The 24,187-nt window shown below is 43.0% G+C and overlaps 1 protein-coding gene across 6 annotated transcripts in view; it reads left to right on the top strand.

Moving 5' to 3' along the window:
• The window catches only part of DENND5B (DENN domain containing 5B), a 118,218-nt gene that overhangs the window by 32,099 nt on the left and 61,932 nt on the right, over positions 1 to 24,187 (top strand). For 4 of the 6 annotated variants that reach the window (XM_087766605.1, XM_087766608.1, XM_087766607.1 and 1 more), the window contains exon 2: positions 22,696 to 22,805. In XM_087766605.1, the coding sequence (XP_087622731.1) occupies positions 22,696 to 22,805 (110 nt within the window). Of the gene's footprint in view, positions 1 to 14,698; positions 14,733 to 15,941; positions 16,008 to 22,695; positions 22,806 to 24,187 lie in introns of those variants that run through there. The other 2 variants (XM_087766606.1, XM_087766610.1) reach the window with 2 other exon arrangements.

Raw genomic sequence — 24,187 nt, forward strand, 5'->3', positions numbered from 1 at the left:
AGGAGGATCCCCGTGCACATGAAGCTGGGCAGGGAGTAGACCCCAGGAGTGTTCATGCACTGACTGAAAATCTGGACCACTGGGTTACGTTTGAGATGCTCCTTGCATGTCTCCTTCCAGCATATTAGAGGTGTACTTTTTTAAGCCATTTTTTGTTGATATCACCTCTTCTGGGAGGTTGGAGAGAACAATTTAGACCCAGTCTTTCCCCACTCCAGAAAGCAAAAAAAAAAAACAACACCAAACTGAAAAGATCTTTCATGCCTGAAGGCAAGTGTTCTACCTCTTACACCATGTAAAGCAGACCCCAGCTGTTCCCTTAGAAAGAAGCTGTAGCTGCATTTTGTGAGGATACTGTGCTTGTAGAACATTTGAAGCTCACTTGCTGGATCACGCCATGCAGGGACTGGAAACCAGGCAAAGTGGTGCCTGAACTGTAGCTGACGTAGGCAGGAGCTGCGTCTCTGGCGGCTGAGGGAGGAAACGTGATGGAAAGGAGCATCCTGCAGAGCTGGAGGTGCCCAAGGAATTTTCAGGCCAAAGGAGGAGTTACTTAATGAACCCATAAACCCCCAATCAGTGAGCAGCCAACCCTGCAAGTGCCAAAAGCCAGACTTTTCATATGCATAGAAGGAAAATCCTGTAGTGCTGTATCCACTTTTGGATATGGGTTTAAAGTTTTTCAAAGACCAGAGAGCTCAGCAGTGTTGCTTTTCTATTAAATTAATTTTGTAAGAGTCTGGGTAATACTAGCCTTGCTGAAGATAAGTTTGTGAAAGCGGTTCACGTACAAGTGTCGCCTCTGTGCGTGTGCTGCCTCTGGGAAGATGATGGATTCTGTAATTCATGTCAAGAGACCTGTGCGTCATTCTGCAAACTGAGGTGATGCTTCAGATCAAATCAATAGATCACTCCTGAGCAGGAAACCTTCCAAACAGGATACCCTCTGCATTTTAAAAACAAGCATCACAGCTAATACTGGTGTACAGGTACTTACTGACAGCATGCTGATAAGGGCATCTTATTTTAGAAACTTTGGTAGCTTTGTAGATGCTCTTTAGAGCACCTCTGATGTTGATGAGTATCATCTCTTACATGCTCAGAGCCGGGCCATAGTAGCCCAAGGTACTCCCCAAGGAGGGGAACAAGGAAGTGTATGCTTAAGTGATGAGGGAAATGTCCCTTCAGACTACGCCAGCAAACAAAAGGCCTATCCTTAACCTCTTGCTATTCAGGCAGCTTCTGCAGCTACACATAGTGCAGTTTTAGCCAAGCCAGAGAACCAGAGAAGATACAAGCACCTTGTCAAAAAATAACTTTGTTTGTTTCTCTTCAGACTGACTCTTTCTCCACTCTTCCCTTTTTCTCTATTTCCCCATCTCTAAATTAACAGCAGCAATCCTCTAAATGAGTCTTTACTTACACTGCTTCTCACAATCTTGATGCATCCTAATTTTAGTTATGTTCTGTGGCCTGAACAGTATATTGTCAAGTCTTAATGGTTTTGCACCTAAAGACCATCTGTCCTTAAATATATACCAGAATGACTTTAAAAAGCATGTTGCGTTTTCCTTTAGCAACAGTCTGGAGATGCCTGTCTGCTTGATAAGCTTTATAGTGCTGCCCAATACCATACCACAGGCATCTTAAGTTAGCTGGATAAATGCAGATTGATGCCAGTCTTTCAGCATAGGAGAAAATCAGAACAGGAGGGAAAAGTTGTAGTGAGAACAGGGCCTGCTGCTGCCTTAAGGACACTGGGGAGACGGGGGACTTACAAAGGCTGGAGGCTTCTCTCTTCTGAGAGCTGGAGGAAAAAGAGGTGGGGGGGAAAATATGCTCCAAGTATGCACTGACTGTCTCTCTGGCTCTGAAAAAACCTGAAGGCGTTCTGCTTGTAATCTTCTCCCCCAAATCCTTTCTTTTTAAAACTCTGGCTCTTACCTGGGAGGGGGCGGGGGGTTCACTTTACACAAAGCTTATGCTTCCCCCGTGGCTTATTTGAGCCCAAGCGACGGGGCCTGACCACGTCACATCTCGCACCTTCAGAGCAGATTGGCATTGCTGGCTTTTAGGATTTGCTCTGTCCTTCTGTCTCATGCTGGGCTAATTTAGCCTCATCTTGGTAAACAAGAAAAGGGTCCTTATTCAACAGATTTGAGCTGGAGTGACTGCAGCTGTCGTCTGGCCTGTGTGCAAACCAATTTTGTTCATTCCCTCGCCTGGCAGGAAGCCTGCACCAGAATTGTGTCGGGACTAATCAGCATTAAACCGATGTCAGGAGGGCTGCGGCAGGCTGCCCTGTAGCAAGGCAAGAGCAGCAAGGCTGTTCAGGAGGGATTAGCGTAAGTCCTGCCTGGGATGCAGCTGTGCAAGGAAAGGCACCAAAACTGTATGGAGTATTTTTCTTCGGCCTTGTTGTTGTGAAAGTCCCTAGCCAACTGCCAAAAAAAGTGGCTTCGCAGTGAGAAATCGGCATGATTTGCTGTGTGTGTCCGTAAATGTGAAAGCCAGGAGAAGGTGCAGTGTCCATGGAGCTGTAATATCCAGGAGATACAGGTGGTGCCTTTGAGCATGCTGGGCTTTCTTCTGGAGAGGCAAGGCGGGGGGCAATGAATAAGTTCTGTGTGTGGTCTCCAGCCAAAAGATGATGCTAGTGATGCTGCTGCTAGTTGTATGTTGTACACTAATAGATGTGTTAGTACTAAACGATAGTAATGTGTTAGTACTAAACAATGGGCTCAGAGTTGGAAATATTTCTGAGAGAAGACCTAGCAAGGGATGATTTATAGCTCTAATGCCTCACAGTCTCTGTTTTCCTGCCTGGTATTTACACTGCAGGTTCAAGAGTGCCTCCTGGTTTGCACTGAAAGCATTAAATCAGAGAGATCCCAACTTACGCTTTTTGCTCCAAAGACGTTGAAATGTTGATGTCCTACTTTGTCCCTCCCTACAGCTATTGAATTGTCTTTGCAGTTTTTCATCTTGAAATTTATTTTTGTCTCGCTCTTGAGCGCCATGATTTAGCTTTGAAGTCAGCCCTGCTTTGGACCAGATGACCTCCAGAGGTCCTTTCTGTCCTGATTATTCTGATCCCCTCAATCGTGATCCTCCTGCTTTCACAGGTACATGTTTTGGATGATCCTACGCCTAAAACTCTCCAGCTTCCTCTCTGACTCTGTTAGGGGTCCGTCTGTTTGTGTATCTGCTCAGCATTAGTCATCCCTTCTCTGACTGGAGCTCTAACAGTTCATTGTATAACCACATAAAGTGGGTATGCGGTTGTATTATCCATAGTAGGCACAGCCGTGCTCTAAACGCCTTTTCGTCCTCCTAAACTTCTAGGTAAATCTGCATCTGCCTAAATTTACACGTCAAAACGGTTTTCTAGTACAACGCGAAGCCTAAATGAACTTTTGAACCATGTCCCTGCCACATGTTAAACGTGTTGTCATTGTTTAGGAAGCTCGTTGAGGGGGAGCAAGCAAACCTTCTGGTCTAAGATGCCACATAAGCTTTGCAACATAAGAAATCCTTCTTTTTAAGGAAAAATCATTAGCAACAAACCTGTCTGTGATGAGTGAACAGAGACCCAGGAACAGAGCAGCTTTCTGAGCACTCTCATCACTAGAAAAATCCATCAGGTGTCGGTGAAGAAGGGACCAAAGTCCCCAGTCTTGCCCTGTGCTTACTCATACGTGAGATAGCTCCGGTGGGGATCTGGGGGTCTCGGCAAGACTCCGTCTGTTTTGGGCGTGAGGGTGTGGCAAGATACAGCGCTGTGTTACCAAAGCTTGTGTAGACCCTGAACACCTTCTCCGCCGACGTCTCCTTGGGCAGCGTCTTGACGGCATGGAGCATTTGGTGGGTGTGAGGTTATTAATTAGGCAGAAGAGTATTGGCTACCAGCAGTGCTTTTGAAACACCGCTTTCCTAAAGGGAGGTGAAATGGTTTGGGGGATACTCTTAAGCGGGAGCAAAAGGTTAAAAAAAACAACCAACCAAAAAAAAAAAAAAAACCAACAACGTAATTTTCTGAAAACGTGGTTTCCATCTAGGCGTTAACAGAAATGGATGGGCTTTTAAAGGAGCTTCCAATGCACATCCTTGAATAGTCACTGAAGTGGTTGGTCCCCACATATGTGTATGGAATAGATGTATGAACCTCTCCAACTCTGGTATCTCTGATTTTTTTTTTATTTTTTTTTTTGGTGGTGGTGGTGTTTTGAGGTTTTTTTTGCTAGTCCTGGGTGAGAGAAACCTGGCTGGTGTGGGAGCTCTGGCCCCACTGCAGGCAGGGAGGGTCTGGTCCCTCATCGCTCCTGCCTCCTGCACTGCAAGGCAAACGGGACTGTGCTGTGCAGAGCATGTCTCCTCTCGGGTTTCTCCTTTTCCTTTATCCTAGTCATCTTCTAGCAACATCCTATCTGCCATGTTCATGCTAATGATATGTCTCATTCTTTCCCTGACAAAAGTGATTGAAAATAGCTGTTTAAAAGAGGGAGGGCCAGTAACAGAAACTAGATTTGCTATAACCCAAACACCCTTTTATCTTCTATCCTTAAAGACTGATCTTTTTTCCTAAACAAATTACTGCTTTTTTGGAGTCTGTCTATTAGTCTCTGGATTTTCAAAAGTGACTTTCCCAAATGCAGTGTTACACTTGGATTCTGGGGGCCTATTTTTCATGCTTAATCACATGCAGTGTGCTCTGCTGACAACCAGTGGCTTCAGGCTACTACCCTGAAATTGCCACCTCTTGCCATTTCTAATGCAAGAGGTTGTTCTTTTTAATTCAAGGCATTTGACAAGTTTGAGCCCCCTCCCTGTGGGAGCGCAGATGGCAGCTAAAGGGATGCTGGAACGATTTCACTCCTAGCTTGGTGATGACAAACCAGGTTTCAGGAGAGAGCGGTGAGTCTGTCTCTGCAAATCTGTTTGCACAGATCCCGTGTCCCTGACAAACATGGAAGGGATTTGATGCTCCCTGTGATGGCTAGTGCTGTGGTCTGAGGTCCTACCTGCTTACCCGTTCTCTCCTGCTTGATCATTATGTCCGGGGCCCTGCTCCTGTCCAGATCTCAGTTTCTCGATTTCTAATGTTGTTACGAAGCTTGCACATGTAATGTTAAACCAATCTCTTCTTAGTTTTGTGGCGTTTTCATTTTCTCCTCCCTCCTCCCCCCCTCGCCCCCCCCCCCCCCCGCCCTGTACAAAACTCCAAATGTCATGATTGTCTACTAAAAGGGTTTTTTTTGTGTTTGGTGACCTTTTTGAAACTGTGAGAAGCTGGGAGAGGAAACAACAGGTAGGATTTTTAAGACAGGAAAAGGCTTACCTTATAGACCAGAGGGGCACCTTGATGTTCTAGTTCGAGTTGAGGCCGCAAAGGAAGCGCTGGATGAAACAAGGCTGAAATCCTGTTGAGCCTGTCTGCGTGATGTCCTAGCGGGAAACCCCCTTTTTCACAGTGCAGGTTACCCTGCAGCAACTCCTGAGCTGGTCCTGGAGGAGCTGAAGCAGCCTGCAGTGCATTGCTGCCTTTTCTGCCTTAGGGCATCCTGTGAGAAGTGCAGAGCTGCTCTGGTTGTCAGGGAATTAATTATTAATCTTTGAGGAGAAGGACTCTTGAGGAAAATTCAACCTGCTGCAGCTCCTTTCTCCATCTTAAGGACCCATATGTGAGTTTCGAGTTTTGTATGTGTATACCTGGCATAGACCAGGGGTTTAAAGAAAGGGACAGCTTGAACTTGAAATGTCCAGAGGCACAGCAGCTTCCAAATTCGTGATCTGACTTGGGAGTTTTGCTTTCTGAATAATACTGGGGAGAAAAGCTGCGGGCAAAACCTTTTCTTCTGCTTAAAATTATAGAATATTAAAAAAAAAATACACACACCTGCACATTTATGCTCCTTGCTGTAGTGCATGGCTATTGTATTGCCCAGCTTCCCTGTACTCTTTGTGAGCTAGATGGGCTGGTGCTTAGTGGTGTGTGATGGCTGGTTCATTTTGTAGATGTGCAGCTTGTTTTTTCAGTTTTTGAGGCATTGTGGGTTTTGTTGGACTTTGAATGTATTCCCTTGTTCTGGGTGGTAGTGCCAGTGTGCGCAGTCCTCATTCCTCCTGCTCTCCTTCACATAATATTTCCCATTCTCTTACAGTTTTTGTATAGATGTGATGAACGGGATGGAAAGGCGAATCCATCCCTCCCCCAGGTATCCTTCAGCAGTTCCCCATTGGGAACGCCTGAGCTGGCGAGCCAAGAGCTTGGATGCAGGGCTGGGAATAAGGAGAGGTGAGAGGAGGATTTGGGAGCTGCTTGCGGTGCCTGAAGCATCGCTGCCACTGCTGGGTGTCTGCGGCTTTGCGGAGCACCTGTCCCGTGGGCTGCCAGCCTGCGGCTCGCCAAAGGCCGCGTGGCGGATGAGTAGCAATGACCAAGTTACAACCTGGGAATTGTGTGGGGCTGAGGTGACACAGGCTGATGTTAAGAAATAATTCATTGCAGTTTTTTTCTAGTGTAGCCACCGAGGTTAAAGCTGCAGAGGAACTTAGGCGATTTTCTCTCTCCACCCCCCCCCTTTTTCTGCTAATTGCAGGTGTAGATTGTTCTTAGAAACCACTACAAAAGTTTTCTGTTGGGTACCTTTAAAAAACTTTGTGTTATTTTGTGATTGGAATACAGTTCTGCTGTAGCTGGCTTACTGAACTACAATTGCATAGGATACGATCTTTCTGAAAAGACCACAATTTCCAAAATATTAAGTAAAAGAAAGGTTAGGGAAAGCGAAAAGCTGACCTTCTGTCAGGACAGAACATGTATTGAAGTAAGTGCTTTTGCTTGTACAGGTTGACACAAGGTTGTGATTAAACGCATTTTCAAAGCAAAAACTAAAAAGGCTTAGGAACCATAAGTTATTTTAGACAATGTTGATTGCATGGCTTCTTCGACATGCCCTGACAGTTCAGGGAGATGAAGCAATGTTGTCCTGTGCCTAAGAAAATGCAAACCTCTGTCGGAGAGTCCACCTGGATGACTATTGCAGAGTCTTGTGAGTCTGTATGTTATCATTTGGGTTGGGCAACCGCACTTTGATCTAAACTGGAGAAGGAGCTGTATCCATACAGGGCTTGGGTTTTGCTGCTATTAAGTCAGCTGCTCAAGATCTACCCCTGCGAACTTCATCAAAATCCATCATCTTTTTAATCACATAAGAAGTGATGGAGAAGTGGGAAGGCGATGCAGGATAGTGCCGTTGCAGCATCATTACAAGGGCATCCTCCACCCTCATTGCAAAGTGTTGCTGACCTGAATGAAACGGCTCAGCACTAACCTGCAACCTAAACCAGCTTTGTTGGAAAGCGCCAGTATAAGAAAAGGAGCAGGAAAGGTGAGGGAGATACCTGGATAAACACACCAAAGAGTTCAGATCTTTGGGATAGGTGGCAAAAGGATGTTTCTTTGGGAAGGGATTGATTTGGGAAGGGGTTAAGCAGAAGCACCACCAGAACGGGTACTGCACTAATTTTATAGCTGACTTAGAATACCTGGTTCCTCAGGCTGTTTATAAATTGGTCTTCTGATGCTACAGAATACAGATTCAGGTTGAAGTTTTGTATTTCTGTATTAAAGAAGTCACATTCAGGCTGTTATATTGGTACGAACACAGAATAAACCTTGCTGAATTCAAAGCCTGAGGTGAACTCCTACTTTAACAAGCAGCCTTCTTCAGGGCCAAAAGGAGTGTATTTTTGAAGGTTTGTTGTTTTGGCTTGTAGATAAGCTTAGCTAGAAGTTTGAATGTTGTGCGATTCTTTCATGACCCTCGAATTTGCAGCTGTAGGATGTATGCGAGTGCTCAGATTCCTTTAATCTGGTGTACATACATACTTTTTTTGATTTCAAAGGGGAATTCTGTTTCCCACATGCACCGCCTGTTCTTGTGATGACTTGGAGAACAGACCCGTTGGACTGATTCTCTGGATACGTGTGAAGCCCTTGAAATATTCATTATAGTCTGTGGTAGTCTGATATTAGTGAATCATCTTACAGTCCTTTACAAGAAGGTATTTTTTTCAGCCTGATAATAAACCTGCAGGCTTTAGTTAAGCAAATATCCAGTAATACTTGTGCTCAGCTACCCTCTGCTTAGCTTATTGCTAACAGCTGTGTAACTGCTGAGACCTGCATCATTTGCTGTCACAAATATTTATAGTTTGGGTCTTTCCTCTTGTGTGTGCTTCCTATGTAAGTATCCAAAATAAATTTGCTTCCTTAATGTAAATAATCCAGCGCACACAGACCTGTTAAATTTTGCATTGAGGAGGTACCCATCAGGGATGCTCTCAGTGTATTTGCATGTTGCAGAATAAATCACAAGAAACCTGTCAAACCCCGAAGAGATATGCAAATGCCTGCGTCAATTTAATCTGGTATGTGTGTATCCTGTCTGATTTGAGATGGGAATTCTAATCCCGTGGGAGTGATGCAGGAACTCCTGATGCTACCGCAGTGCTGCGAGGAATTGCAAGCCAGCTGGTGTTCAGGTTTGAGGACCGTCTCTATTGTTGCTTGGGCCATTTTGTGGAGCTGGGAAGAGCCTCAGGTGCAGGGGGCAGCTTTTGAATCTGTAACGGAGTGTTCCTGCCAGTCCCCTCTCTTTGGGAGAGAGGGAGCGTGCACATGTATATGGTTGTGAATACATTATACGTGCTCTCTCTTACACAGAATAATGCTCTTTAGTTGGTAGGCTTATGTTTTATAGGGAATGTAGGTGGGGACTATTGAAACCCATCCTTACGCGCCATAAACGAGACTCTCCTGTCTTGATTTGAAGGTGTAACAACTCCTTTCTCCATGCAAAATGATTATGCTCCTGTTTTCTGAAATTGGATGTTCAGATTTAGCTGTCCCACGTTGTCACACCAAGACACCATCGTTTTCAGGGTCGTGTTGGTATACCCATGTATTTTGTTAATTCTGTTTCCTTCTGCGTGCACTTTCCTGTATTTATTCGACCTCCCCGACCTCAGTACGCTCACAGAGACTGTAGGTACCAAAGTGTGTTCAGCTATGATGCAGTGTGTGCCTAATCCAGCCTCGATCTGCTCAGTATGAAATACTCCGTTTCTAATGTATGCTGGAACAGTTAGTGATGTCTCCAAAACAGCATGGTATGGCTTGCTCCATTACGTGAAGCATTCTATTTAACTCCACAAAATTCCCCTTTATGCGAAAGGAAAATGTAAAATATCATAACATAATTCCTGTTGGTTTTGCATGAGATGTGTGCAATGGCCGGGAGGGCTCTTGTGTCTGTTTGGGGAGGCTCTAAATGGTTTGTTTTGGAATTAGCCTCTCTGTAGTCGGTGACAACTCAGGCTTATTTAAAAACGAGAGTAGCAATTACCTGCCTTCTACCTATGTATTCTTAACGTGCCAATCAACCTGGGATCCAGGCACTAAAAGATTAGTGGATTAGTGGTGAAGAGGAAACATTTGCTTAAATGCCAGGTAATTTAGGGTTATTTAGATGTCTGTTCTCTGCTGCTTCCATCTCTACTAGCAGGGCACTAAAATAGCAGGCAAAATATGCACTTGGGGTGAAAGTGGACTTCAATTTCTTATTCATCTTTTTGTGCATCTCTCCAGCTCCTCTTTCAGAGTCCCACCAGCTCTTTTCAACCCTGTTTCAGGCCAGGTAAATGTGCTCTGTTCCCTTTTGTGGCTCTCCATGGTCTCTTTACCTTTAGGGTCTAAAAACATCCCCAAAATGTTTATTGGTTTTACATGGGTCTCTACTGCTCTACAGAGGGCTTTTTACTGGAGTGGCAGTGGAAATTTGAGGGGAGAGGGAGTAAGACACTGGTTTTCATTGCTGGGCTTTTGTAAAGGAGATACTTTTAAGATGCAGAGCCCTTTGCACTGACCCTTTTTGCTTGTTTTGTGGGACTTTACCTGTGTTCTTTAAGAGGTCTTGTTGATGACAGTGGAACGTGTATCCTGGGGTTTAAGGCTGGGTTGTTGGGAGAGCAGGTAACCCCAAATTACACCAGAGATTAAATTTGATAGAAGCCTTGAAGTGGTATTTTTGGGATGCACGAAGGTTAGGAATGTACCTGCAGAATCGCCTCCATTTCCAGACGTCTGTGGGAATGAGTGGGACAAGGGAAGAAAGGGTCTGAGGTGCAGGGGCATTTGCAAGCTGAACCCGGAGACAATTATTTTTCTGGCCTTCTCAATGGAGATCCACCTTTACAAAGATGCTTTGGCACGTAGTACTTCCCAAGGCGTTAAGGGAAGCCAAAGGATTTCATTTCTGGGCTCCCCGTTGTAGGGATCTGAACTAAATCTAGAGGCATGGCAGGAACGCTGCTGTGCTTTCAGTTTCCCATCTGGAGTCTAGTTTGGATCCAGAAATTAGTATTGGCCCACGCCTTTGGATTTGAATCCTAACACTTTACTGTGGCATGGTGATTGAGTCCTGGCTTCAGCTTTCTGTATTTTCAGTAGACTTGGAAACTGGCCACAAAATGGTCAGCAGTGATAAAGCATAAATCCGTTTTTTATGCTTTGTCTGAAACGTATAGAGCTCTGCTGCAATGAAAAAATCTAAAGCTGTTTCTAACTAGTCATGGTTTACTTAAGGTTTACTTAAGCATAGAGAATATTTTTCATGTGGCTTTATTATACTTACAGTTACTGTGCACTGGTAGCTTCTTAATGATCCTTTGTGTAAACTCACTGGCAGCAGCCTGATCTTCAAGCAGTTTCTAACTGCAGGTGGTGTTGACCAAGACATGCAAGTTCTTGCAAAGATGGTTGCGGCAGAAGAGGTATTTTAACTGAATAGTTACAAGAACTGATCTTTCTTTCAATATGATGATGTTTTTGCCTCTTAACAATGCTCTAACATTTTTAGTTGACAAAATTCCATTGTTGTTTTTTCAAGAGCTAATAAGAACTGCATCATCCAGCATGTTGTATAAATGTCTTGTTCCTTCGGTGGCAGGTTTGCCTACAGTAGAAGCATTTGCAGCAACATGCTAATCTCCAGTTATTGTAGTACACCTGGGTTGAAGCATCTGAGAGCTATCTTCAAGTTGAAATGGTTTCTCAGGTACCTCTTAAGTAGAAGTATCAGCTCTAAGGACCGATACAGCTGCGTGGGCAGTGGATCCTCGTCTGCCCGCATCTTCGTTCCTGCTCACCACTATTCTCCACCCAGGAGCTCTGGTAACTTCAAACCTTGCCTGCGGGTGCTTGTGACTTTTCAGCATGTAGAAACTTTTTGTCTTTTCTTTTTCTAAAAGGATTCATTTGTTGAAAACTGGTGTAAGACCGGCTCTTGGACACTGTCGTAAGGACAATTAGTTGTTGGCAGCAGCTTAAACAGCAGTTTCTCAAAACCCCCTAAACAAAACCAGTTTGTGCAACACAAGGGAGTGTTTCTACTTCATGCCGATGAAAGGGCTTTCCTGACTACAACAAGCAAAGTTCTTTCTTCGCTGGACCCTCTTCCCATCGAAACCATATAACTAAGTTTTCATAAAGCTTAGCAGCTGCAGCTTTGACAGGCGAGCATTGCCTTGCTGTAACCCTTTGCTTGTAACGGGTATGCAAAAAAAGCAACTTAGTACAGTGAGGAGCTAATTGTGGGTCCACCTTCTCTAAATCCACCTCTTGCCCCAGTGATAAAACCAGTTGTCTAAACCTTGCAGGTGTGGGTCGGTTCTTCAAGGAGTGCAAAGAGGCTGTCTCTGCCCAGGGTGTTTTAAGTTGTCAGCTTGGGTGCTGCTGTTGGGTTGTGGATTGTGCTGTTTGAAGAAGAAAAATCTTCTTCAAAAGTGGGAATAGCTTCCTTCTGGAGGGTGCTGATGGATGTAGAACACCAAGTTTCGCAGGCTGGGTTCTGCGTGGCCAATAAAAAACCAACCATGAGTCCTTTGGATCCTCTCTGTGGCTCAGCACATCAAGGGACAGCTCTTGGGTCTATCAGAAAGCAAGGGCTGCCTTTAAACCAGGAAAGTCTGTTGCGCAGCGTAAAGGTGCTACGTCCAGGGAACCGAGGCCTCAAGCTTGTGCAAGAAGGGCAAAAGAAAATGGCCAAAAAGCAAAATCCCAAATCAGGCAGAGCTGACTATTTGAGCTGCAGGACGGGCATCTTCATGCTCTGTTTATGTCAAAGTTGATTAGCACTGAAAATGGTCCGGGCCAAATTAAGCTTCTTTCTTGTCTTGTACTGATTTGCAAACCGAGCTTAATTACGGTGGCAGAAGGTGTTATCAGTGAATTTATTCGCAGTCTGCTGTTGTGTAAACACAGCTTTGGTGAAACTGCTTCTAACTTCCAGTAACAAAACACCTGAAACTTACCATCCTGATGAGTCAAAGGGAACTAATATCGGTGCATGATATTATGTGCATTGCGGAGTGGTTTAAAAAAATCTATCCTAATACAGCCCAGTTTAAAAGATAACTGAATGTACTGTAATTATAAAAATAAAGAATGAAAATAAAGCTGCTTGTTCTTGTACTAAAAAAATCCCCAAAGCAAAATTTACTGAAAAATTCCCCTTTCTTTCCTGCATTCTTGCACACAAACCTAAACAGTAATGGTACAGGGATTTTCAGGATGACAAGTTCTGGTCTTTTGTGTGGTTTTTTGGTTTTGGGTTTGTTTTTTTTTTTTCCTTTTCTCATCTCCAGAAATACCAAGTGTAATAAAGCAGATCTTAAGACTCTTGTGCTACCTCTGTCCCAGGGAAGTAGAGGACAAAACCTGCTTTAAGATTCATTTGAATTGAAAATCATGTTTGTGTGTTTCCAAAACCAGTCTGCAAATGCAGCACCATGTTTTAACACAGAAATCGGGTGCATTTGAACTTGATCCTGCCCTTCTAAATGAGTAGAAAGCACAAGCGTGAAAGGAGTCCTGTGCAAAAGGTGCGACTGGATACCTCATTCTGCGTTCAGTCCACGGAGGGAGGTGAACGTGTGAAACGGGTGTTGCACTGAGCGGGAGGCTGTCCAAACTGCACGGAGGATGCGATGGCATCTAAAAATGCTTTTTCTTCCTTGGCGGTTCAACCCAAGCCTGCAGGCAGGTGCCTCTTGCTCCAAAGTCAGGGACCCCCTCGCCGTAGGGGCTTTGTCACCCTGCTGTGTTTAAGGACCTGAGCTGGTGTCTCGCTCTTGCTTGAACATTTTTTGCTCTGCCATCATTAATGTTGTTGTGGGAACTGAGAGGTGGATTACAGACCCTTTGGTTTCTTACGGGTTTTATATATTACTCACTTGCTATGTAACTAACCGAAAGGCTAGCAGGCAATTTATGAATAATGATGTATGAAACTTAAATTTAAATGAACTTTTAATTATTGCTCAAATTGTTTTCTCTATTAGTAAAAATGCTCACTCATTCCATATCAAGTATTCAAAATGAACAGCAGATTTTAATATAAAAATACGATAAAAAAGGAAATATGCCACTTGCTGTATATAAACAGGATAGACCAAGGATCTCTGATCTCTGGGGCACGCTTTCCGCGTACTGCCCAGCGGTGGATCAGGAGCCCATGCTTGGAACGGCAGCATGGCAGCAGGAACAGAATGAGTGAATTCCACACACCTTGATTTCTAGAGAAAAATAAAGGCCCGAGGTGTAAATAATTCCCTATATTTGTAAGTATAGGTCCAGTTTTATACCCTCTCCATTGTTTCCTCCTATTCTGTTCCAGCCTTTGAGGACAGACCCCAAGGTAATCGTGTAGGAGTACTGTGGCTCTGGTACCTGTTTATTAAAATCCCCCCACCCCACTGCAAAAAATCACCCAAACTGACATAATTTAAGCCATGACTTTCTGGATTTCATGAGATTATGATGCAATTTTATGTATAAGGGATGGTGTAATTCATACTTGTTTGCTAGTGCAGTGGGATGTCTGTGGTCTGTTGTCAGCTGGGACTGGGGCTATTTTAAGAAGCTGCCAGTGTTGGTGCTGTATAATGTTACTCTGTAAGCAGAGAGTAAGTGTTTAATCAAGGTCAGAAGGAAGGGATGATGGCACACTCAACTGCTCATATTAGCTTTTAGCCTTTTTCTCTTTATTTAGACCTGTGCAATAACTCTTAGGTGAACAAATCTTTTTAAAAGGATTGTTGAAATACTAAGGCTTTTCTAAGTGTAATTAGTTTGTGGCAATATTATTGGCATTACATTGTGTCTGTATAAAGAATTAGGCTGTACAACAGTGTTCGTAGCTCTATTTATATCGCTGTTGTCAATGATCTTCTGCGATTTGACTTCTCGTGCAGGAGTTTACGTAGCTTCTGTGACTATTTAGCTGTATGACTGATGATGATAAATGGTCAAGATACTGAAACGGGTAGCAAAACCAGAACCTGTCCTGGCGTGTCAGGCTGTGCATCCCATCATGAGCTCTTACGTCTTTCCTTTTCGTTCTTCCTATTGCAGAGGTGGTGGCTAAGTCTGTGGAAGCTTGGTGCCAAATTCCCTTTGGATGATAATGTTGTAAAGGACTTTTAGGGAGAGCTGTGAGGGCGCAGCCTGGCAGAGAGGCTTGTAAAAGCACTGTGGGTATGGGACAGTTGCCAGCTTTGGCTCACTGCTGTTAACCAGGAGAGTTTGGGGTCCTGATTGTGGCAGAGATTGTGCTCTTCTGGACCAAGATGTTAAACGAATGCTCTGACAATGTGTTCCCAGAAAACCAGTAGGCAATTGTTTGTTTTGTTTCCTTTCATTTAAATGTTTATGCAACTTTTTAATTCAAACAGCTCAAAAGTAGAATGAAATAGCTTAAGACACCTGGATTGGAAAAACACCGTCCTGTGGACTTGAATATGGGTTAACTACACGTGCCTCCTAAAGAAATGAGAAAATTATCCTAAAATACAAATTCAAATCTAAAAGTCTTTATTGAAAGAGCTCCTGTGCTCTCTGTTGAGGGCTCCCTTCCCAGAAAATACAGCCTTGGCAGAATTATCTGGGTCTCCTGAACTGGTGCCTGGATTAACAGCTCACGTAGGAGGTCGTGGTGGAAATACTCTGAATTTACACCTAGAAACTGAATGACCAGAGAGGTCAATGGTACTGCAGCTTTAATATACGGTCCGGGTTTGTAAAAATAGATTTAACTTGAGGAGGATTGCATAATGCCTTTGCGTAGCATACGAATGGGACTTTTTCGACAAAGGAATGCCATGGTGTTTGTGAAAACATTTTTGTTTTTCTGCAGGAGATGAGCAAACCAGTTGGAAGAAACCTTAGTTAGACAGGCCAGCAGGAAGCTCTTCCATTACCCGTGCCTTCTCGGGTAGCTCTTACTGGAAGAGATTAAACTTGTTCATCCAAGTTATAATCGTAGCTTATTTATTCAAATCTTTGTCTAAAAACACCCTATTATGAGACAGAAATGATGAACAGAACTATTGGGTAATTTCAGAAAGTCCTGAAAATGGCATGCAGTATAGCATTGAAGGTGTAATAACACGGCTAACAGTATTATACTAAAGAAAACCTCTTGGGTTTAGTTCAACACCAGTTAAAGAACCGGTGGCTTTTCCCCCTGAGTTTCACAGGCTCTGGAACGGCTCAGTGTAGGAACAAAGCTGCCTTTCACAATAGGGAAGCTGTACAGCAGCGTACTGTTTGAAGTACTGAGAATTTAATCTTGTTGCTAATGTTGACAAGTATTTCTACAATGTCTGTCAATGCGTTCAACACCTTTATAGTAATACAGGCATGGAGGGTTTTATTTGTCACATGGATTTACCCTTTGGCAGTAGTGGGGGGAAGAGAGGTTGCAAGGGGGAGTGTTTCATGTCTGCTTCACGTTTTTCCCTTCCCCAGTACATTTGTATATCTTTTCATTTTGTTCATACTTGCTTTTTTTTTTATCTCTGTTTGTTATGTTGTGTAGTCTTGTACAAATGGCTAGAAGCAGATCTCCATGGCAAGAGCTCAGATACTGCAGACAAAACCTCAGGTAAAGAGGCTTTAAGGACAAAACAATCACCAGGCCCTCCCTCTCTCTCTTTATTTTCTGTCTTCCAGCTCCCCTTGAATCAAATTAAGGGTCAGAGTTTAAAAACAAAACCAAAAATCCTCAACTTTTTCATTCTTTTACCTACCTATTTTAAATCAATAGCTGATAAATTTTAGTCTTTCTCTTGAAGCTCTCTTGGGAAATGTGCTTCCCCTCTCCAACGAAATGCCAATAGTGGTGTCAGGTGTATTGGTGGATATACAAACTGCTAGATCTTAGTGTGCTTGGTAAAGACTGAACGATATCTTGCATGAGGCTGTAATTAGAGGATACTTACAAAGAAATCCGACTGGGCTTAGTTATGTAGATTTGTGGACAAAGGGTACTGGAAGGTACCCAAAGGTTCCTGACACCTCAAGGAAGCATGTTTTGCAGTCTAGATTTAAATAGCAATATTAATGAGGTCCCATTCTCCGCCCTCCCCCCCCCCCCCCCCCCCAAAAGTCAAATCATGTAGCTATATCGATAGGGTGCACAACCCACTACGGCTTCCTGCTTAAATATGATCCATCAATTCCTTTACATGTTGACATGCAAGAGGTAGGTTAGACCCTGCTCACCCCGCCTGCCCCGCAAAAAAGCTACCACCATCTTACAGACAACTCAGATTTTAAAATTTTGGAATAGAAACTATTTTGTCTGCCTTGTCCCAGTCCTCCCTTTCATATAATTTCCCTTCTCTGCTGTAAGATGATGAGAATATGTGGTGAGAAATAATGCCTTTGAGTTAATGTCCTTGAACGCTGTCTAGCCTACCACTGCCGCTTTGGTGTCGTGGTGAGGCACAGAAGAAAAGCAGCAAAGCACAATTTCTGCACTACTTTAACTAACTGTCTCCTGAACCTGACAATTAAGAGCTTAATTGCTCCCCAGCCAAGCACTGTTATTCCTGTCCCCACGTTGTTTTCTCACTCACACGCTGTACATTACTTGCTTCTCTTGCAGGATCATCCAGTTACCCGATGCTTAACAAAGTTCTGTCTGCAGGGAAAGAACATAGCTGGATGTGATGAACACTTTTAATTAGAAATAGCTATCAAAGAGGTTGTCACCATGAGGTGCAGTAGTGTGCATAGTCGTGGTCCCAGTATGTTCCTCTAAAGGAATAAAAGATATTTTTGTTTCTGTGGTCACAAGCATTCTTGTCTGCGTTCCAGAGCTTGGAAGGAGCGACAGATAGCTCACATTCCCTGGACCAGAGGGTGTGGGTGGAGGATGCCTCTGCCTATTTGGTACATATTTTTGTATGCCTCTGTAGCTGTGATAATTAATTAAAACAGATCTGCTTAAACCTTAAGATCACTAAATTTTTAAATATGATCATTCATCTGAAAGCCATCATGACTGACAATCTCACAACTGCAGCTGCATTTCCCTATAATTTTATCCTTCATCCAAAACACAGAAGATGCTTATTTTTTGATTTTGAGAAATCTTTTCATTTTTGAAATGAAATTAGCATGTTTTTTCTTGATCTAGCACCCATCACTTCACCATTTGCTTTTAATTTGAAACTAAAGCTCTTTTTAAGAATGAGTGCCTTTAAGGGAAGGTGCAAGCTGTTTAAAAGTACTATTACATAGGATGTAGTATCCAATTGAAATGGAACTTGAATCTGACACATTTTACACAATTTTGAAAAATACTTGAATGATTTTTTTTAAAATATCCTGAAAGCAAAAGGAGTCCGTTCAAAGTCAAATTTTAAATTTGCCTCTGATAGGCAGCTTACTCTACGAGATGTGCTGTTTGCATGAATGGGTGCCACACATCGAATACAATGTTTCTGTCTGTATTCATAGTACTGTTATCAGGCCATTAATATTTTATAATATGGATTCAATTCGCATTTGATACTTGCTTCATTTTTAATGTGCCTTGCTAATCCTGTTTTGGAAGCTAGCAAGCAAGCACTTAAATAAGCACACAGTAGATTTAATGAAAATTCACTGTTTGCCTAGAATAACAGCTAAATAAATTTTATTTGCCACGTGTGACTCAGCGGTTCAGAACTTGCAAGGCTGAGAGTCGATAATACCAGGTGCCCTTCGGTCCAGATCCCTTCCCTCACGTTTGCCAAGGTTTTCCTCCCTGTGGTTCTCTTCCAGCTGCTTGTCCATGTGGAGCTGAGTGTCATGTTCCACGTCTCTCATCTCATTTCGGTGAGAGTTGGGGTGTTGCCTGCTAGTTTGGCCAAATGATGACATTTCACCCTGACACGAGGGCTGCTTTCTGTCGTGTCCTTCTGCTGTTTCTTTCCTAAATTATGTATCTCCTCTAAAGGCTTACCTGCCTGGCTTCCTGGGGGCAGCTTTGTGTGGAGGGTGCGATGTTGTGTCCTTTCAAGCTAATGACCAACTGATTCACTCCAGTGTGGTTCCTTGGCTCTTCTCTTTTGTCTTGTGATCACTGATTGAGAAAATTGTATTTTGTGTGTGTGTTTGTTTTACCTTTAATTTATTATTTTTTAAAACCACCATAGTAGTAAAATACAAACCCTGCAGAGACTCTGCAAAGGTAAGTTATTTGTGCCATTTATTTTCCTGCACAAAATGAATCCATGTTGTCAGCCTACTAGAACATTGTTACTGCTGGTTTTGGAAAGCTGGATTTCTCAAAGCAACGCTTGTGCTTCATAAACTCAACTTTTTAGGCATCTCTGACATCTAAGTGACTGTACAAGTATTTGCAGCAGCATACAAATTATTGGTCATTTCCAAAATCTGATTGAAACCCTAATTTTTTTCATGATTGCTATGGTATATTGGCAAATACGCCTTGGTCTTCTCCACTGGTCCCAGATGCTGCCAGAGTATTGCCTGCCAAGATGGGAAGGTGGTTTATAGGGAAAGTGAGGCAAAGGATGTTCAATAACAAGAACAGCAAAAAACCAAAGCTTTCCTTGCTCTTATGTTCCCAGTGATTTTAATTTTTGGTCTAACCTGGAAATAACTACAGCTTTATCTGGTGAGGTTAGCAACTGAGCCACCAAACAGAGAAAAGAGGATATTTTCCTGTGGAGAAGCTTTCCAGAATTAACTCCCAAATCCCTTTGAGCAGTCTGATGTGCTTCCAGCGTCTGCCAGTGCTACTCTAATGCCGGAGGACAGGTTAAATGCAAGACAGCACCTGGCAGCACAAGGCAGCTGCCCTCTCTCCTCCACAAGCTTAGGCTGTGCTGCAAAAAAAAAAAAAAAAATAGGTAAAGCTACCGGGTATGTAGTGCTCTGCTTCTGGGCACACGTGGCAGTTATTTAGGTAAAAGCCAGGCTGTTTGCTGTCCCACTCAATCTAAATGCACAGAGCCACGTCCCTTGAGATGCCACGTGTCGTAGGTGTGCTGCAAGCGCAGCTCACCCGAGCACCTCCAGTGTGCGGGGGGCAAAGCCTGCCCCAATTTCTTTGGTGCCTATGAGTGCGCACAAGTGTTAGAAACAGTAAATGACGTGATTAATGTGCATTGCTGCTGGACTCCCATTTACAGTTATGTGCTAATACCAGATGATTAATTTAGTTGTTGATTGTCATCACTGTGGGCTATTTTTCAAGCAAAAAGACGCTTACAACATAGACTGGAAAAGTGGCCCCCAAAGAACCTGTGAAGGGCTCCACCGGCGGGTGAACTGCGGAGGTGACGAGTGCCTCTGAACCACACAAATTACCCAATTAGCATCAATCAGGTTACAGTAACATTTTTCCGTCATGGAAAAGGAAACCTTTAAAGAAATTTGGACTCCAGCAATGACTTTCTGTTAGCAGTGGGGAACTTAATGAAGTCATCCAAATGCTCTTTGAACTTTTAGCAGAAACAACCAAACAAATTTAGTATCAAATATCTGCCTTTCTGCTAATTCACAGTTGTAAGGTAAGCTATGTCAGATGTGAAGATTGAAGATCTAATTAGGAGATAACCTCATGCATGTTTATTTGATTATGCAAGCCCATTAATTACTGTTTGATATTAAGAATTAAAAATGTTGCCAAGTATATTGAAGTGCATACTTGGAGAGAGAGAATTTTTAGTGGCTTTGTTTGTTGGGATTTTTATTTTGTGAAACTTCAGGAATCAGTGGCATTATATCTTTATCTCTAATGCCTCTTCGAAGAACTTCTGGGCCAAAATAAGAGGTTATTCTAATGCCATGTTCTGTACTAGAGTAACGGTCTCTGGGTTTGTGTGCTTCAGTCTGAGCTTTGTAACCGAGCATGGAGAGGATCTTCATAGATCTTGTGCTCTGGACTGCCATAGCAGCTAGTGGCAAGTCTGGTCCAGCTTGGCAGACATGATGAGCTAATCAGCTAAATTCCATCATGTCTTTTAATTTGATCCAGTTTAGCTGATACCTTCAGTTTTCTTTATTTCTATGATGCATACGCTTTTGCTGGATTTCTGGTTTGCCTTGAGCAATTCCAGAAGCAGGCTGGATTCCCCTGCCAGAGCTCCTCATATCTTACCATTTGCATTTATTCCTGCTCCAGGAAATATGGCTGCATCGTTGCATCATCTTGGACCTTTTCTCCTCTCAAGTACAAAGTATCCTTGTAGAAGCTTATTTGCTTTTCTCCCCCATGGTTATCCACCGAAATCAATGAGCCAGACATAATAATAGAAAATGTAATGCTGCAACCTGTCTAAATAATGTGTTAAAAATGAGCCATTGTGTAAAACTACCCGTATCCTTAAAAATCTCAGAGATCTCTTGGGAAGGAAAAGATTTTTAAACCCATTCTCTGAATGCATGTGAAAGTAAGTGCTGTTGGAAGAGCAGGTTAGCTCTCCTCCACCTGGCTCCGCAGCTCTTGCAACGGGGCGAAGTGCAATCCCAGCACAGCTGACTCACGCATCTCGAGGAATTTCCATCCGCGTACGCGCATCCTCACGGAGGGCAGCTCCGGCACAAGCCTCCGCTTCCCCTTCCCGATGAAGCGGGCGGCTGGCGTTGGCGTAAGAAATGCCCAACCTTCGCCTCCTCTTCCTCCCCCTGCCTCTGTTGTGCAGGTGCCGCTGCAATGGCCCTGGCTCTGCAGCCCCTGAGGGACAGTGCAGGTTCTGCCCTCGTATGTGTTAAGGGTTTCATACAGCGACTGGTTTCCAACCCTCCTAAAACTTTGCCTGGAAAACTTTTACCTTGTGAATTGCAACTGTGTTTTTCTCCGTTATCTTGTGTTCCCCTCAATTATCTGCAGACCCTAAGCTCTGCCAGGCAGAGGCTGAGAAGCACTGCTCTCAAGTGTCAATTTGTACAGAAATTTCCTTGGATTAATTCACTCTGAGCCAAATGATTGTGTAGACTGTGCTTCGCAAGGACCAAAGGGCACGTGACAAATGGCTGCGGCCTCAGAAACCTTTGGGTAACAGCTGAACTGTCAATTTTCCAACGTTGCTTGGAGACTGCTAGCTGCACGAAGGTTGAATTGTCATATGTAACTCAGCAAGGCCAAATTATACTCCCAAAGTCCATGTTGCCTTCAGGGAGGGGTTAGTGAGGTTAGTGACTCGTTTAACTTTTCTGCAGGAACGGTGGATTGCCTTTAGAGCTTGCCAAGCAATTGAATGGTTTTTTTCATCCAAAATAACCTCTCATGAAAAACATTAAAGAAATATTGGTTCTGTCTTTAAGTATAAAGAGAAATAATTTTATTTTTTTTAAAGAAAAGAAATCCAATTCTATTTCAGTAATATATTTTTAAAAGTATGTAGGTAACACTAAGAAGTCCCAAAAGGTGCCTTTGGGTGCAAAGTAAGGTTTGGTGAAAGCATTTAACGTTGTAAACTTAAGGCTTTCATCCCATTCTCTCCTCCCAGGTAAGAAAGGAACTGAACAGAAAAGACCCACCTGTAGTCTTTAAAGCAAGAAGCCTGAAATTAGTAACATGATATCTGAGAAAAATGTCGTAGATGGTAATATAATGAATAGTTTTTAAGAACTTCTTATTTTGATTACTGTAGACTATCCGCCAATGGAAACTCCATTAGCAACATTACCATGAAATGCACTATTTGTATGCTGATAACTGGATGCATTTCTGCTTGAATTCTAATTTCAATCTTCCTCTTTGCACTCGCTGGATTCTTTGTGTGGAAAAAGTCTGTCCTTGAAATTTGATGTAGAAAAAAAATATGTTTAATATTCACACAGGACTTGCGATATAAAAAAGATCTATAACGAATCCTTGAATAAGTTATAATAGCTGAGAGGTGCTCGTACTTTTTATTGACCCTAAGACAGTTTATAACAAACTTGAGGGAAGGTGCTATTTCAGGGTCTAAGTAAAGCCATCTCTAAATATTCAAGCTATAGGGGAAGATGGAGAATTCAGCTGATTGCAGGGCCTTTTTCCATAAAACTCCAGCAGTAATTTTTCTCCGAGTGATACATTTCCATGCGGTCAATGCCGAGCTGGAAGCTGTGTTGCAACAGTAGTAAGATTTTCTGGGAAGGAGGGCAAGATCAGACTGAATGTGTATCTTTTCTGTGTCTCTTTTAAAAGTAATACGTCTATTGGGAGTGAAAATGCCCTTCAGGTTTCACAAAAAAAAAAAAAAAAAAAGTAAGCAAGCTGCCCAGGTCAGTTCTCTCTGAAGCCTCACTGCTGTGACAAGTCATTATTTCTTCATTTGTTGCAGGAGAGAATTTTGACCAGAGTCCCTTAAGAAGAACCTTCAAGTCCAAAGTTTTGGCCCATTATCCTCAGAACATCGAGTGGAACCCCTTCGACCAGGATGCTGTCAACATGGTAGGTAGAGAAACTCTCTTCTCAAGCTGTTTTCTGACAACTTCAACTCTCAAGTGGTTCCCGGGTTGTTTACAACCAGCCCTTGTGATGTGATGTGATGAACAAGGTGCTTCTGCTGCGACTAAGTGCATCCACTAGGCATGCTGGTTGAAAAGCTATAGAGGAAGAGGTAGAGGTATTGTGAAAATACAGAATACTTTCAGGCACAACAAAAATAAAATGCTGCATTTCCCTCATTAGTTCTAGTTAAGTCTACTGTGTGATGAAACAAGTCTACCCACCAGCTCACTGACTGGGTGAGGAGGGGTGTAGTCCCCCAGGATACATATCTGCAGGTGGGAAGGAGGCAAACCGAGGAATTTTTAAGATACTAATATCCCTGTGAAATTTTTGAGTACAAAAACCCTTGATGCTTCATATAGCAAGGGAGAGAGGAATCTTTACGGAGAAGCTGGAACTTACCTAAACCATGGCTTTTGTTGGGTGGTCATTTTTAATGGCACCCCTGCACCAATGCATCTTCTGCACATCTCTTCTCTCAGCTAAACTTGGTGTGAGTTTGTCTGTTAAATCCCATGTTTGTCTGCTAAATCCCATGAATAGAGGAGCGAGGAGAAAACAGTTGGGGGCGGTGACAACTAAAAGACCAACGATCCACTAGAAATTTTCCAAAAAAGCTGATATTCAAAGGGTGTTTCCAAAGTCACCAAAGCACTTGTTAGGAACATGTCCTGACAAAGACAACATATTACTGGTATTTGAGCTTCCCAGTACAGAAAATGCTATTTGTTTTATAACTTAAAAGTAAGCAGTTGTAATAATAACAATAATGCAATATTACCAATTCCAGCTGTTTTCAAAACTGTGTATTGGGTCTAACTAAAAGTTGGAAAATTAGGGAACCCCTTCCCCCCAGTCTAGTTTAAATATGCTTCACATTTGAGGAGGGTAGGACTACATACTAGCTACTTCAAACCAGAACTAGCCTCAGTGCATGGTGCAGGTATGAAGTCAAGAGACTCTCCTGGCCCTCACTGTGATGGAGAAAGAGGGAACACATAAAAACCACAATAAAATGCCTTTTGTAAATGCAGTCTGAACTACATTTAGTTCACATTTGAAACTTCCCTGCAATTGTGAAGGTGTAGAAATCTCCAAAGGTCATCTCAATTTCCACTGAATTTTATTTTTTAGCATTGTGCCAAATATTTAACATGAAAACAGTTGCAGTGATGCTGAGAGCTGATACTCTGGCACTGCACATGCACAGAAAGGCAGAGATGAGCCTACTACCAATATCAGTCGCTTTGCCCACTGACAGCTGGGGATTTCTGTCCTCTGCTTCCAAATGTGCATTGATGGAGATGGTGCGGTATTTGGGC

This window comes from Nipponia nippon, unplaced genomic scaffold (assembly GCF_047370975.1).
Source record: "Nipponia nippon isolate SJK-2023a ecotype South Korea unplaced genomic scaffold, ASM4737097v1 scaffold_3, whole genome shotgun sequence".
In the NCBI taxonomy this organism is placed as follows: Eukaryota; Metazoa; Chordata; class Aves; order Pelecaniformes; family Threskiornithidae; genus Nipponia; species Nipponia nippon.